At 46.5% G+C, this 12,703-nt stretch overlaps 1 protein-coding gene across 1 annotated transcript in view; it reads left to right on the top strand.

Annotated features, from left to right (window-relative positions):
• The window catches only part of LOC139385617 (spectrin beta chain, non-erythrocytic 4-like), a 62,910-nt gene that overhangs the window by 14,168 nt on the left and 36,039 nt on the right, over positions 1 to 12,703 (top strand). Inside the window, exons 5-16 of the mRNA XM_071130831.1 lie at positions 3,094 to 3,185; positions 3,351 to 3,431; positions 3,519 to 3,634; positions 3,851 to 3,963; positions 5,217 to 5,404; positions 6,576 to 6,693; positions 6,904 to 7,062; positions 7,358 to 7,660; positions 7,911 to 8,061; positions 8,583 to 9,453; positions 9,638 to 9,775; positions 11,288 to 12,044. Of these exons, the coding sequence (XP_070986932.1) occupies positions 3,094 to 3,185; positions 3,351 to 3,431; positions 3,519 to 3,634; positions 3,851 to 3,963; positions 5,217 to 5,404; positions 6,576 to 6,693; positions 6,904 to 7,062; positions 7,358 to 7,660; positions 7,911 to 8,061; positions 8,583 to 9,453; positions 9,638 to 9,775; positions 11,288 to 12,044 (3,087 nt within the window). The remainder of the gene's footprint in view (positions 1 to 3,093; positions 3,186 to 3,350; positions 3,432 to 3,518; positions 3,635 to 3,850; positions 3,964 to 5,216; positions 5,405 to 6,575; positions 6,694 to 6,903; positions 7,063 to 7,357; positions 7,661 to 7,910; positions 8,062 to 8,582; positions 9,454 to 9,637; positions 9,776 to 11,287; positions 12,045 to 12,703) is intronic.

Genomic DNA, 12,703 nt, shown 5'->3' with positions numbered 1-12,703 from the left:
AAACTCCTGTTTCCGACTGGCACATGTTCTACGGTGTGACGTCATAGACAATCTTCCCCAAGAGTCAGGAATAGCCTGATGAACCAGCGCTTCAAACTTGGCCTTCTTTAGCCAATACAGAATGACTGGCGCATAGGCATTCGCTTAATCTCTCACAAAGTACTTTACTCAGTAGGTCCCTCCCATTGAATTCTATGGGCACTCCTACTAAGGCAGTGGTCTCCAAACTTTATTTGGCCCGTGACCCCATTTTGATATTTCCAAAAATGTGCGACCCCACCATGTAAAAAAAGGGATGTGATCAATTGCCAATGTTTCCTTTTTTTAACTGGAGCTATGGCAGGCTATATTACAAATTAGTCTGACAATACAGTTTGAAGTGACTGAAAACCATCAGAAAGGTATTGGGATGTTCAGAAGATCATCGGGCAATAATTTTGTATGATCTTACGTGTAGAAAAGAACATCATCATTGATTTAGTGCCTGGTCTTGTCCACTCTGTTCCAAAGAGTCCTGCCCGGCTTGTGGGCTTAAACGGTTCAGAAGATAGAGCCACATTTGTATGAAGAAAACAGGAACCGCTATGTTTATTACAACTGCATCTACCAGCTACCAGAGGTTCTATGAGCATTTAAAAACAAATGATTTCAGACTTGCTCTCGCAAACCCTAGTTTGAGAAACGCTGCACTAATGCCAACTTTGAATCGTTGATATCCCAGGCTGTGTGCAATAGCCTGGGGTACGACGTTATAGTACACCTAATTCAAACACAAGAACAAAGTCTTATCGCACATTTTGTCACTCTTTTTCATCAGTCTTTGAGCTAAGGTGAACCCATCTGAGAAAGAGACAGATTTAGCACTAGTTGGGTAAAGGTATCCACCTCGTGTCCCAGCGGTAAACAGAAGCAGGCCAAAATTCGGTGTATATTATTGTCATGATTTTGACACAACAGGCATGCTGGTTTCAGCACCGTCTTCATTTAGGAGCGAAAGGGCAGAAATCAGAGTGATTTGTAGACTGGCCAAAAGACTGTACGGAGAAGCCCTGAAACATGCCGCATCGTCACTGTGTGACGTTACTAGCAAAGCTTGAATGTCACTCTGGTCCTGATCGTAGTTGGATCTCAAACAGGGACATACTCTCTGACATCCGCCTCAGAGACATACTGTACACATACAATGGGTACAAGGCCTTACAGGACGCGATACCACAGACAAGTGACAGGCATGTACTGTAAGTAGCGCAAAATCATTTGGCTTTTGTTGTCGCCTCAGGACAGTGGTGGTCTCAGCATAAACGCATGTCTTGCATTATTCAAATCAGCGTTACTCTGTACATATGATTCAGGGACATAGGCTAGTGGTTCCTACGGCATCTTGAGGAGAGGCTAGCATGGCATAGCTTATCGCTCTACCTTCTAACAGTGATTATGGGTTGGCTGGGGCACTTTTGGCCGGCATCCCATTCTACTGCACTGACTGTGGAGCCAGCGAGTCGATGGCCTCTTCAATTTTGCTAGCAGTGAAAGAAGAGAAGCGCGTTATTGGAAACGGATTTGTGCTGTAGGGAGCAAGGGGTGGGGCTCCGGGCAGGGCTTAGATGCAATCAGGGCCTATCCTCGTCCCCACCCTTCCCTCCATCTCTCTCTGCCACTCCTACTTCCTTCTCGGTCACCGATTCTGAAACCGTTTGGGGTTGTCTTGTCACTCTCCCCTCACACTCCTCTTTTTAGTTTACTACGTCTCTCCTCCCTTTCTGTCTCCCTCCCTCTCTCTTTCTTTCTCCATCTCTTCCACCCCTCCCCTACCCTTGGACTGTTTCAGTTTACTTTGCCCAGTCAGCAGGTAAGACCTAGCCACTGCAGCAGGCAGCAGACACATCGAGAGAAAGGGGGGAAAAGAGGACTCCAGGAGGTAAATGTTCTCCAGGAGCCGATTTCAAGACCCTAATAAACACTTGACTCCTCCATTATATCTAGTAACTTAACTATTCCTTTCTAGTCGCTTCGCTCCGCGTCGTTGTGTTTGTGCTACTTAAATGTGACCTGCGTGGTGTATGCCTCTCTGTCACTGCCAGATGGTTTGTTTTTCTCAGGACTCTTGTTTATTGTTGGATGATATGCACTGCGATCAAGGGTGTTTCAAATCTGCCTGATATGAAATGTGAGCAGGACATTTTAGAGATGGAATGTCCTCCTTGGCTCTTGTAAAAAGTCTGTTTGGTTTCTGGGCAGCAGTTTATTTGAAAAATAGTTGTTCAATTAGACAATGACTAGTCCTTCTCTTTATACATACCGGTAGTGTTATTCTATCATCATTTAAATCATAAATAACCGTTCCCTGTAGGTGGAGACTAAACTGTGCGTGTAGTATAGTCCTATAAACCTCCAGCTGCTTTCCAGTGTGAGTGAGCATGTACAGTATGTGAGCGGATGAAGTGCGATTGGTTGATATGGGTGGTCTAGCAGACTCTAGGGTGTCAACCCTCCCATTAACATGTATCATGTCAGGGTGACATGATTGGGCCAATGGCTGTCGTAGATGATGAGGGCGCACAGTGATGTTGTCATGATTCTGTGGCCTTCCTCCCAACATGACAGGCACATGTCTGTGTGCGAGTTAGTGATGAGACATGCAATGCAGTTGTGTGAGTCTTGGGTTGTATTCATTACATCTTGCAACGGAAACCGTTTACCATTTAAGAGCCAAACGGAAGCAAACAGAGTAAATGGAACGAAATGGGGAGGGAGGGACCTACCTGAATTTGTCCAATAGAAACTAACTCTTGTTTTCATTGCAAAATGTTTTGTGTTTAGAGTAAACGGTTTCTTTTGCACAACATTCTGAAACAGACCAAACTGTTTGCAACGGAATCGGCATAATGAATACACTCCTGGTGTGGCTGTTGAAAGGCACTGGGTTTTGGGTTCAGTGTGTTTGAAACTTACCAGCAACATGGGTGTGTTTCCTAACTGTTTTCTTCTCAACCTCGTAGTAATCTGGTGATTTTACTGAACTGAGGACAGTTTTGAGGCTGATTTCCTTGACCGTGGTTGTTTGTCTTCTGCTCTCCTTCCCTGTGTATACAGATCCAGGGGATTAAGATCGAGTGTGACGACAACAGGGAGACTCGGTCGGCAAAGGATGCCCTACTACTCTGGTGCCAGATGAAAACCGCTGGGTGAGTGTCTTAATTGAACCAAAAGCCAAAATTGAACATCAACCTTTGTTGACAGGGTGTTGACAGTTGTTTTGCTACTATTGTTTCATGCCATGTCTTTAGTTATATAGGATATATGCATTGGACCAATGGGTGTGAGTGTGTTCTGTGTCCACTGTCCCACAGGTACTCTGAGGTCAACATCCAGAACTTCACCACGTGCTGGAGAGATGGTCTCGCCTTCAACGCTCTCATTCACCGACACAGGTCAGCATTGGCTAAACAAGCAAGGCTTTATAATATGTATTTATGTGACCATGTAGAAAGTGAACTAAGTGACCTACTTTACTACAGGCCTGATTTGATTGAGTTCCATAAGCTGATCCGGTCCAATGCCACACACAACCTCCAGCAAGCCTTCAACATTGCTGAGCAGAACCTGGGGCTCACCAAACTCCTGGACCCTGAAGGTAAGACTGCACAGAGAATTCAAATAGCAGCAATTCATGGGCGATTTGGTGACACATATCTCAAACGTGCAAACCTTCGCAGACTTTTAGCTACAGCGACCATAGTTCTGTTTTACACGACCTGGAATGATTTCATGTGAAGGCGTGATTGTTATATATTGTATGTGTGTGCTGTAAGTGTTTGTGTATTGTTGTCCTTCCTGTGTGACTCTGCAGACGTGAATACGGAGAACCCAGATGAGAAGTCGATAATAACCTATGTTGTGTCCTACTACCATTACTTCTCCAAGATGAAAGCCCTTCGAGTAGAGGGCAAGAGAGTGGGAAAGGTAGGAGAATGTTAATACACTGTTTAACCCTGGATCCTACTATACGTGGCAGAATAATTGTCATTGGAACCTGTGTATATATCTCCTACAGTATACAGTGATATACAGTGTATATACAGTAATATGTACTGCATGTTTTGATCACATGAGTAACGTGATCAATATGTACAGTGCCTTCGGGAAAGTATTCAGACCCCTTGACTTTTTCCACATATTTTGTTATGTTACAGCCTTATTCTAAAATTGATTAAATGAAACAAATTCCTCAGAAAACTTCACACAATATCTCATAATGACAAAGTGAAAACAGAAATACCTTATTTACATAAGTATTCAGACCCTTTGCTATGAAACTCGATATTGAGCTCAGGTACATTCTGTTTCCATTGATCATCCTTGAGATGTTTCTACAACTTGATTGGAGTCAACCTGTGGTAAATTCAATTGATTGGACATGATTTGGAAAGGCACAAACCTGTCTATATAAGGTCCCACAGTTGACAATGCATGTCAGAGTAAAAACCAATCCATGAGGATGAAAGAATTGTCCGTAGAGCGCCGAGACAGGATTGTGTCGAGGCACAGATCTGGGGAAGGGTACCAAAAAATGTCTGCTGCATTGAAGGACCCCAAAAACACAGTGGCCTCCGTCATTCTTAAATGGAAGAAATTTGGAAACACCAAGACTCTTCCTAGAGCTGGCCACCCAGTCAAACTGAGCAATCAGGGGAGAAGGGTCTTGGTCAAGGAAAATAGCTGTGCAGTGACGCTCCCCATCCAACCTGACAGAGCTTGAGAGGATCTGCAGAGAAGAATGGATGAAACTCCCCAATTACCGGTGTGCCAATCTTGTAGCGTCATACCCAAGAAAACTCGAGGCTGTAACCGCTGCCAAAGTTGCTTCAACAAAGTACTGAGTAAAGGGTCTGAATACTTATGTAAATGTATGTAAAATATTTTTTTATAAATTAGCAAACATCCTATTTTTGCTTTGACATTATGGGATCTTGTGTGTAGATTTGACGAGGGGAAAATAACCTAACAAAATGTGGAAAAAGTGAAGGGGTCTGAATACTTTCCGAAGGCTCTGTATATCATACTGCATGTTGTGCTCACATCAGTGTACTTGTGTAGGTCAAAACAAACTGATAACCATTCAATCTATTATCAATCCATTATCCACTATCAAAAGCTATGAATTAATTCACTCCTACGTAATATCCATCCATGCTAAATGTTTATGTCTTATACAGGTCTTGGACAGTGCCATTGACGGTCAGAAGATGATCGATCGATATGAGGCTCTGGCCTCAGAGCTCCTGGAGTGGATCGAGAAGACCATAGGCATCATCAGCAACCAGAAGTTTGCCAACTCCTTAACGGGTGTCCAGCAACAACTTCAAGCCTTCACCACCTACTGCACCATCGAAAAGCCCATCAAGTAAGTCAACGCTGTGCAAATGACACATAATAGCACCACATTTTTATTTTTTTATCTACTGTATAGTGGTCCCGTTCATACAACAGAAGGTTTCAAACTTCAAACTTTTGTTTTATACAAATATCACTAAACAATTTTTGGATGCTTTAGTTTTAGGACATGATTTAGGTTGAGTCAATAGTTTCACCCTTTTATAGTTCTTATAGTTTGATGTTATTTTCTCAGTGAATGCCCCCAGACAAATGCTTTTGATTCGTCTGATTCTCATTTGATGTGTGCTATATGACTTAACTGTTGCGGTATTCAACAACAACAAAAAACTACACATTGATGGGTGTGGGCACAGTAGTACCAGCATGAGTCCCAGCATGAGGCCCTAAGCTGGCATGTCTGGCATAATTAAGCACCCAGTTAGCCGTGTCATGTGACTCATGCACTATTTGACCGAAAGGGACTGGATCTAAGTGATGTGACACCCAAATGTGTCTCCAGGCCCTTTCTCTCTGTGGCTAGAAGATAGACATCTCCTCTGGTGACTAGTATCTCTGAGGCCTTATACCCGGCTTCTCACCCAGCCTAGATGCCCTGGCAGCCCTCGATGGCCAGAGGTGGTCACCTATCATATGACTCTGGAATCTGCTCAGTGATGACTCAGGGATGACCACTTATTATTTTTGAATTAGGTTACAACTAGACAGTGTGTGGAGCTAGGTCACATGTAGTAATGAAGGCCTTTGCTGTGAAGGTCAAGCCTGCAGGAAATGTCACGGATAATCTATTGATGAGTGGCGTAATTCATAGGACTGGCACGATGATTGTGTAAGCGACGACTATGGATGAAGACCGTCATGAAAACCATCATAATCGTTTTTTTTTGTGTGGAACAAACAGCTGACTGAAGACATGGCGGCCGGTATTCAAACGATTATAACAGTGATCGTGGTCATTTGGCTGACCGATAGTCGTCCTCAAATTCCATGACCGTCACTACCCCATGTAACTTAATAATAGGGAAAAAATACAGGTCTGTTATCACTTTCTGAGCAGATGGTTATTTTAAGTTACAGGATCTGGGATATGACACCTGTGATTTTAGGTTTCAAACGGAGCCCACCTTGTGCACAGTACTGTGTCTCAGGATGTTTGTGAAACACACTTTGTCTTGTGCTAGGTTTCAGGAGAAGGGGAACCTGGAGGTGCTCCTCTTTACTATCCAAAGCAAGCTCAGAGCTAACAACCAGAAACCATACGTGCCCCATGAAGGGAAACTCATCTCTGATATCAATAAGGTAATGAATACTGGTATAAGTGCGAATAAGGAGTGTCTCAAATGCCTGAGCAGATAATGCAACAACTGGACAGGTCTTGGCAAATATAAAATCCTTCTTTATCAATATCAGGTTCTTTAAAATGTAGCAAATCCGTGCAAATTACTCCTCTTTATGTTTGTTACCATGCTGCATTATGGGTACATTTTCCTCTGTTTTTCATTTGGCTAGGCGTGGGAGAGGCTGGAGAAGGCGGAGCACGAGAGAGGCGTGGCACTACGGCAGGAGCTGATTCGCCAGGAGAAGCTGGAGTTGCTGGCCCAGCGGTTTGACCACAAGACCACCATGAGACAGGCGTGGCTCAATGAGAACCAGCGCCTCGTGTCTCAGGTAGGGACCACAGGGCTGAAGTGACAGATGTCTCTAACATATCACACAGGGGCCATATCATCACAGTTATATAGCAATAGTCTTATAGCTGTGGATTGAGAATGAAATGTCTTTAGAATGTATTTTTTAGAACCAATGGCAAAGTATTGTATAACATGAATTACTTTTAAATATACATTGGTATATTTAGATGTATTTTCCTATGACTGCATTGCTCTGACTGGGTAAACCCTTCCACAATCACCTGCCTGTAATTAAGTGATCCTCTGCCTGACTGAATGTCCCAACCTACCAGGATAACTTTGGCTACGACCTGCCTGCGGTGGAAGCCGCCATGAAGAAGCACGAGGCCATTGAGGCGGACATCTCGTCGTACGAGGAGCGCATCGGGGTGGTGGTGGAGCTGGCTGGGGAGATGGAGACGGAGGGCTACTACGACATCCGGCGCATCTCGGCCCGAAAGGAGAACATCCTGGGCCAGTGGAGCCTGCTGAAGGAGCTGGTGGTGGGGAGGAAGGCCCGGCTGGAGAAGAACCTGGCCCTGCAGAAGACCTTCCAGGACATGGTCTACATGATCGACTGGATGGAGGACATGCAGGTGAGACAAGTATTGTGTCATGCATTTGACGTTACATGAACGCTATATCGTCTCTAAGTTGTGTCGACTCAACAGCATAGACTGTGGGTTGACATTTGTGTACACATGCAATGGTAATGTGGAGATACAGTCCATGAAAAAACAGTGAGAAACCCTTGAGAAATTGACTTTGACGTTTCAGTACAGGCAGCATGGTCAGTGGAAGCACTGTTGAGTGTCAGGAAGGTGACCAACGTCCCTCTCACCACAGGTCCAGCTCCTTTCCAAAGACTTCGGCAAGCATCTGCTGGAGGTGGATGACCTGCTGCAGAAACACAGCCTCCAGGAAGCTGACATCACAGTGCAGGCAGAGAGGGTGCAGACCCTTAACACAGCCGCTCTCAAATTCACCACCATCGAAGGTAAGACATCAGATGGCTATGTTGCCAGATCATCTTCAGTGAGAAGTGGAATGTGCTTTGATAACAACTTGGTGATTTCGAGGGAGGAAACATTTGGATACGATAGTCAGTATTTCTAATCCTATTGCTGTTATGTCTCCCATGGTCCCGGGAAAAAGCACAGTTAACAAAAAAAGGAGTGTTTTTGTATTAAGAGTGTGTAGGAGTACAGTTTACTGTACATTGAGTGGTGAAGATGACCATGGCACTTCCTGAGAGACCCACAAGAGGGCAAGCGTGACTTTCCACAACTTATTTTCTGAAGATCCATTTATAATACAGAAGTTAATTAATTGAGTTATTTCAATTTTGTGGATATTAGAGTTATTTTGGAAAACTTTACGGCCGTTTTACATCAGTAGTAGTGTTTTGTTTACATGCTAAGTTAATTGAGTCTTTGGATACAGTCCCCCATAGACATCACTAATAAAGACATGTATATTGAGTGCTGTCCCCTGTTCCCTATTCTCTCTCCTTCCCAGGCTACCAGCCCTGTGACCCCCAGGTGATCTGCAACCGGGTCAACCACGTCAGCACCTGCCTGGAGGAGCTCAAGCAGCTGGCAGCCAAGCGGTGCTCGGAGCTGGAGGAGTCTCAGCACCTTTGGGCCTTCTTCCAGGAGGTGGAGGAGTCTGAGGCCTGGATCCGCGAGAAGAGCTCCATCCTGGCCGCCCAGACCTGCGGCAAGGACCTGAGCAGCGTGCTGCGGCTGCTCCAGAAACACAAGACCCTGGCTGGGGAGCTGCTGGCCCACCGCTCCCTCCTCCAACAGACCATGAAGAAGGGCAAGCAGATCCTGATGGAGAAGAGTTTTGGCACGGGGGGCATCCAGGAGCGCATCATGGAGGTGAAAGGGGAGTGGAAGAGGCTGGAGGATCAGGCGGCGCAGAGACTGGGCCACCTGCAGGAGGCACTCAACTTCTTCCAGTTCAGCACAGAGACGGATGACTTGTTGGCATGGCTGCAGGACGCCTACCGTCTAGTGTCCAGCGAGGACTTCGGCCATGACGAGTACTCCACCCAGTCACTGCTCAAGAAGCACCGGGGCGTGCGCGAGGCCGTGGACAAGCACCGGCTGCATGTAGTAACTCTGCGCAAACACATGGTGGCGCTGCCACTGCACTACCGGGAGCTGGACGAGGTGCAGTCAAGAATGGGCGAGGCGGAGCAGCTGTACACCGAGGTGGCCGAGGTGGCCGTCCTGAGGCAGCAGTGGCTGCACGACGCGCTGGCCGTCTACCTCATGTTCAGCGAGGTCAACGCCTGCGAGGTGTGGATCGACGAGAAGGAGCAGTGGCTCAACAAGATGGAGGTTCCAGAGAGGCTGGAGGACGTGGAGGTCATAGCCCATAGGTACAGCTCCTGTCTGCGGTGGAGATCATAGGGATAATGTTCGATTTAAGTCAGGCTTTAAGTATATAAAGTTAGTCATACATTTTTAGGGAATCTGTTCCTTGAACCCTCCCTCATAAGGGCTACATAACACTGTCATTTTAAAACATACATTCTCCCTCCTCTCGTTTCACACTCTTTGTAGGTTTGAGAGCCTGGACCAGGAGATGAACAGCCTGATGGGAAGGATCCTGGACGTGAACCAGATAGTGCAGCAGCTCCTGGACAGTGGTCACCCCAGCTCTACAGAGGTCAGAGGCTGTCAGGACCATCTCAACAGCAGGTAACCCACCCCACTGTTCTCTGACTGACCAACTCCGAGGTGTATTCACTAGGAACCAAACAGAAGCAAAAGGCCAAAACGGGGAAGGACAAAACTGAACTTAACCAATAAGAATGTTTTGCTACAGTTTGCTATGGTGCGCACTAATGAATGCACCCCAGGTCTACTCCACAACCAGACATAACATAGACCTACGGGTCTCTCTATTTACCCACACAGCACCAATATGTGATGAAAACGTTACTTATCTGCATTGCATAATTAACATGGGAGTTATGTTTTGTTGAATAGAGAAGCATCAACACAGGATTTAAAAAAAATCAAACTGAACACTAGATAGGCTGCTTTTATACAGGCAGCCCGATTCTGAAAAGATCTGATTAGTCAAAAGTCCAATTCAAAAAGAATCAGAATTGGGATGCCTGTGTAAACGCAGCCATAGAAACACATCTGTCAATCCATGTACAGCACATGGGGTGTAGTGCATTGATGATATTTTTTTCAAATTGGCCCAGTTACCTCATTCTTAGATAATTTCCTACCATATAAGGGAAGGGAGGAGGGTTGATAAGAAGAATCTGGTCCACTGTTCTTATTTGGCCCAGATCGGGAGCAACAGAAACCATGATGATCACATGCTCCCTGCTGATAGACCTGGAAGGGGACTGATTGGACCAGAGACCCTAGTGACACCATGGAGAAACAGGCAGACAGATCTAAGGCCAGGGCCAGGGTAGTGGATGATGGTATTGGTGAAATGCTACAGTGGCCCAGTTCCTCCTAACTTTGGCATACATAGCCTATCTCAGGGTGACCATCTGTGTCGACTGCCTGCCACACTGGGTGCAAGACCAACCTGCCCAAAATGTGTTCTATTTGGCTTTACTATATTCTCCCTCAGTCTCAAACTGTTTTAGTTGTGACTAAATATAGCGTTCATTGATATTGTACATCTCGGTGACATAGTTTAGGTAGACTTCGGCTTCTGATGTTCAGGTTTGCTTAATGCTTTGACCATATCTGGCCAATGGTGCTTCATGATATTGATACCCTTTGAAGCCTCTGGCTATAGGGTTCTGGCATGACGTCATGTCAGATATGCTTCGCTAAATTACTATAATTCATGCCTGTTCTTTTGCATGGGGACCATATTAACAGCCTGTGTGAAGAAAAAGACAAAAGGCTTTGAGATGCAAATGACAACTAACATGCAAAATCAATGTCCCTCATTAATGCATTTGATCAATTGCACTATTGATTCCATCCTCTTGGGCAAAATGTAAAATTGTAACAATATTTAATACTTAGTGTATGTTTTAGTATACTGACTGAATTATAAGCTTCAAGCGGATGCAGACTAACCCTGCCCCCATCCCCACTCCTGTACCCCACCTCCCCACCACTGTGCCCCTGTCTGTTACCTCCCCCCTCTACAACCCTGTGCTCTTGTCTTTCCCCACCCGTGTGCCCGTCTGACCCGCCCTCCCCTGTGCCCCTGTCTGTCCCCTCTAGATGGAACCGCATCGTGGAGATGGTGGAGCAGAAGAAGGACCACCTGGACTCTGTCCTCCGTCTCCAGAACTACCTGCTGGAGTGTGCTGAGATCAAGTCCCAGATCCAGGAGAAGCGCAAGGCCATCGACGCCACTCAGTACGTGGGGAGTGACCTGGGCGGGGTGCTGGCCCTGCAGCGCCGACTCTCCACCATGGAGGGGGCCCTAGCCGTGCTGGAGCCCAAGCTGCTTCACCTGCAGCAGGAGGCAGAGGAACTGGCCATCTCGCACCCGGCCAAGGCCATGGAGGTCCTGGAGCCCTTCGAGGGTATCAGTGTAGAGTGGGAGGAGCTGAAGCGCACGCTGCAGGGCTGCGAGGACTCTCTGATGGTGGCGGGGCGGCTGCAGCAGTTCATCCAGGACCTGGACTCCTTTCTGACGTGGCTGGTGCAGACGCAGACGGCGGCAGCTAGCGACGAGCTGCCCAACGCGCTGGAGGAGGCCGAGAGGCTGATCAACCGCCACGCGGCGCTGAAGGAGGAGATCGGGAGGTACGAGGAAGACTACGAGCGGCTGCAGGCGGTCAACGAGCTGCTGGAGGCCGAGGAGGCGCCGCTGCCATACGCGGCGCTGCAGCAGTGGCTCCAGAAGCTGGATGTGGGCTGGAACAAGCTGCTAGAGATGTGGGAGAGCCGGAGGGAGGTGCTGGTGCAGGCGCACATCTTCCACCTCTTCCTGAGGGACGTCAAGCAGGCAGAGGCCTTCCTCAACAACCAGGTCAGTTAGCCTCTTGTTGGACATCCCAACACCAGTATATCCATTAGCAACGTCTAGTAGTTAGTCCTACTGACTCAATTCATCCCAAATCATCATTAGCTAATCTGTGTTATTAGTCAGTAATTCTTACTAAACATGAATAGCTAAAGACGGTAGAATATGACTTCTGACTGTACTAGATATGGATGCTGTAGAAGCACAGTGCTATTACAGTGAGGGTCAGTGCTATTACAGTGAGGGTCAGTGCTATTACAGTGAGGGTCAGTGCTATTTCAGTGAGGGTCAGTGCAATTACAGTGAGGGTCAGTGCTATTACAGTGAGGGTCAGTGCTATTACAGTGAGGGTCAGTGCTATTACAGTGAGGGGCCAACGTTCTATACCCGCTATGCTGCCAGGGAAAACCCCAGGCCTGCACTCTTAGAAAACAAAGTGCTATTTAGAACCTAAATGGGTTCTTCGCTGTCCCCATAGGAGAACCCTTTGAAGAATAGTTTTTGGTTCTAGGTAGAACCCTTTTGAGTTCCATGGAGAACCCTTTACACAGAGGGTTCTACCTGGAACCAAAAAGGATGTGTATAGGGCATTGTGGAAATGATCAGAGGGTTGCTTTTACAGTTACACACAGCACAGCATATGCCTGTGATTACTAGCCTAGATG

Source organism: Oncorhynchus clarkii, chromosome 27 (genome assembly GCF_045791955.1).
Source record: "Oncorhynchus clarkii lewisi isolate Uvic-CL-2024 chromosome 27, UVic_Ocla_1.0, whole genome shotgun sequence".
Classification (NCBI taxonomy): domain Eukaryota; kingdom Metazoa; phylum Chordata; class Actinopteri; order Salmoniformes; family Salmonidae; genus Oncorhynchus; species Oncorhynchus clarkii.
Note: the sequence above shows the minus strand (reverse complement) of the source record. Positions and strands in the feature narration are given on the sequence as shown.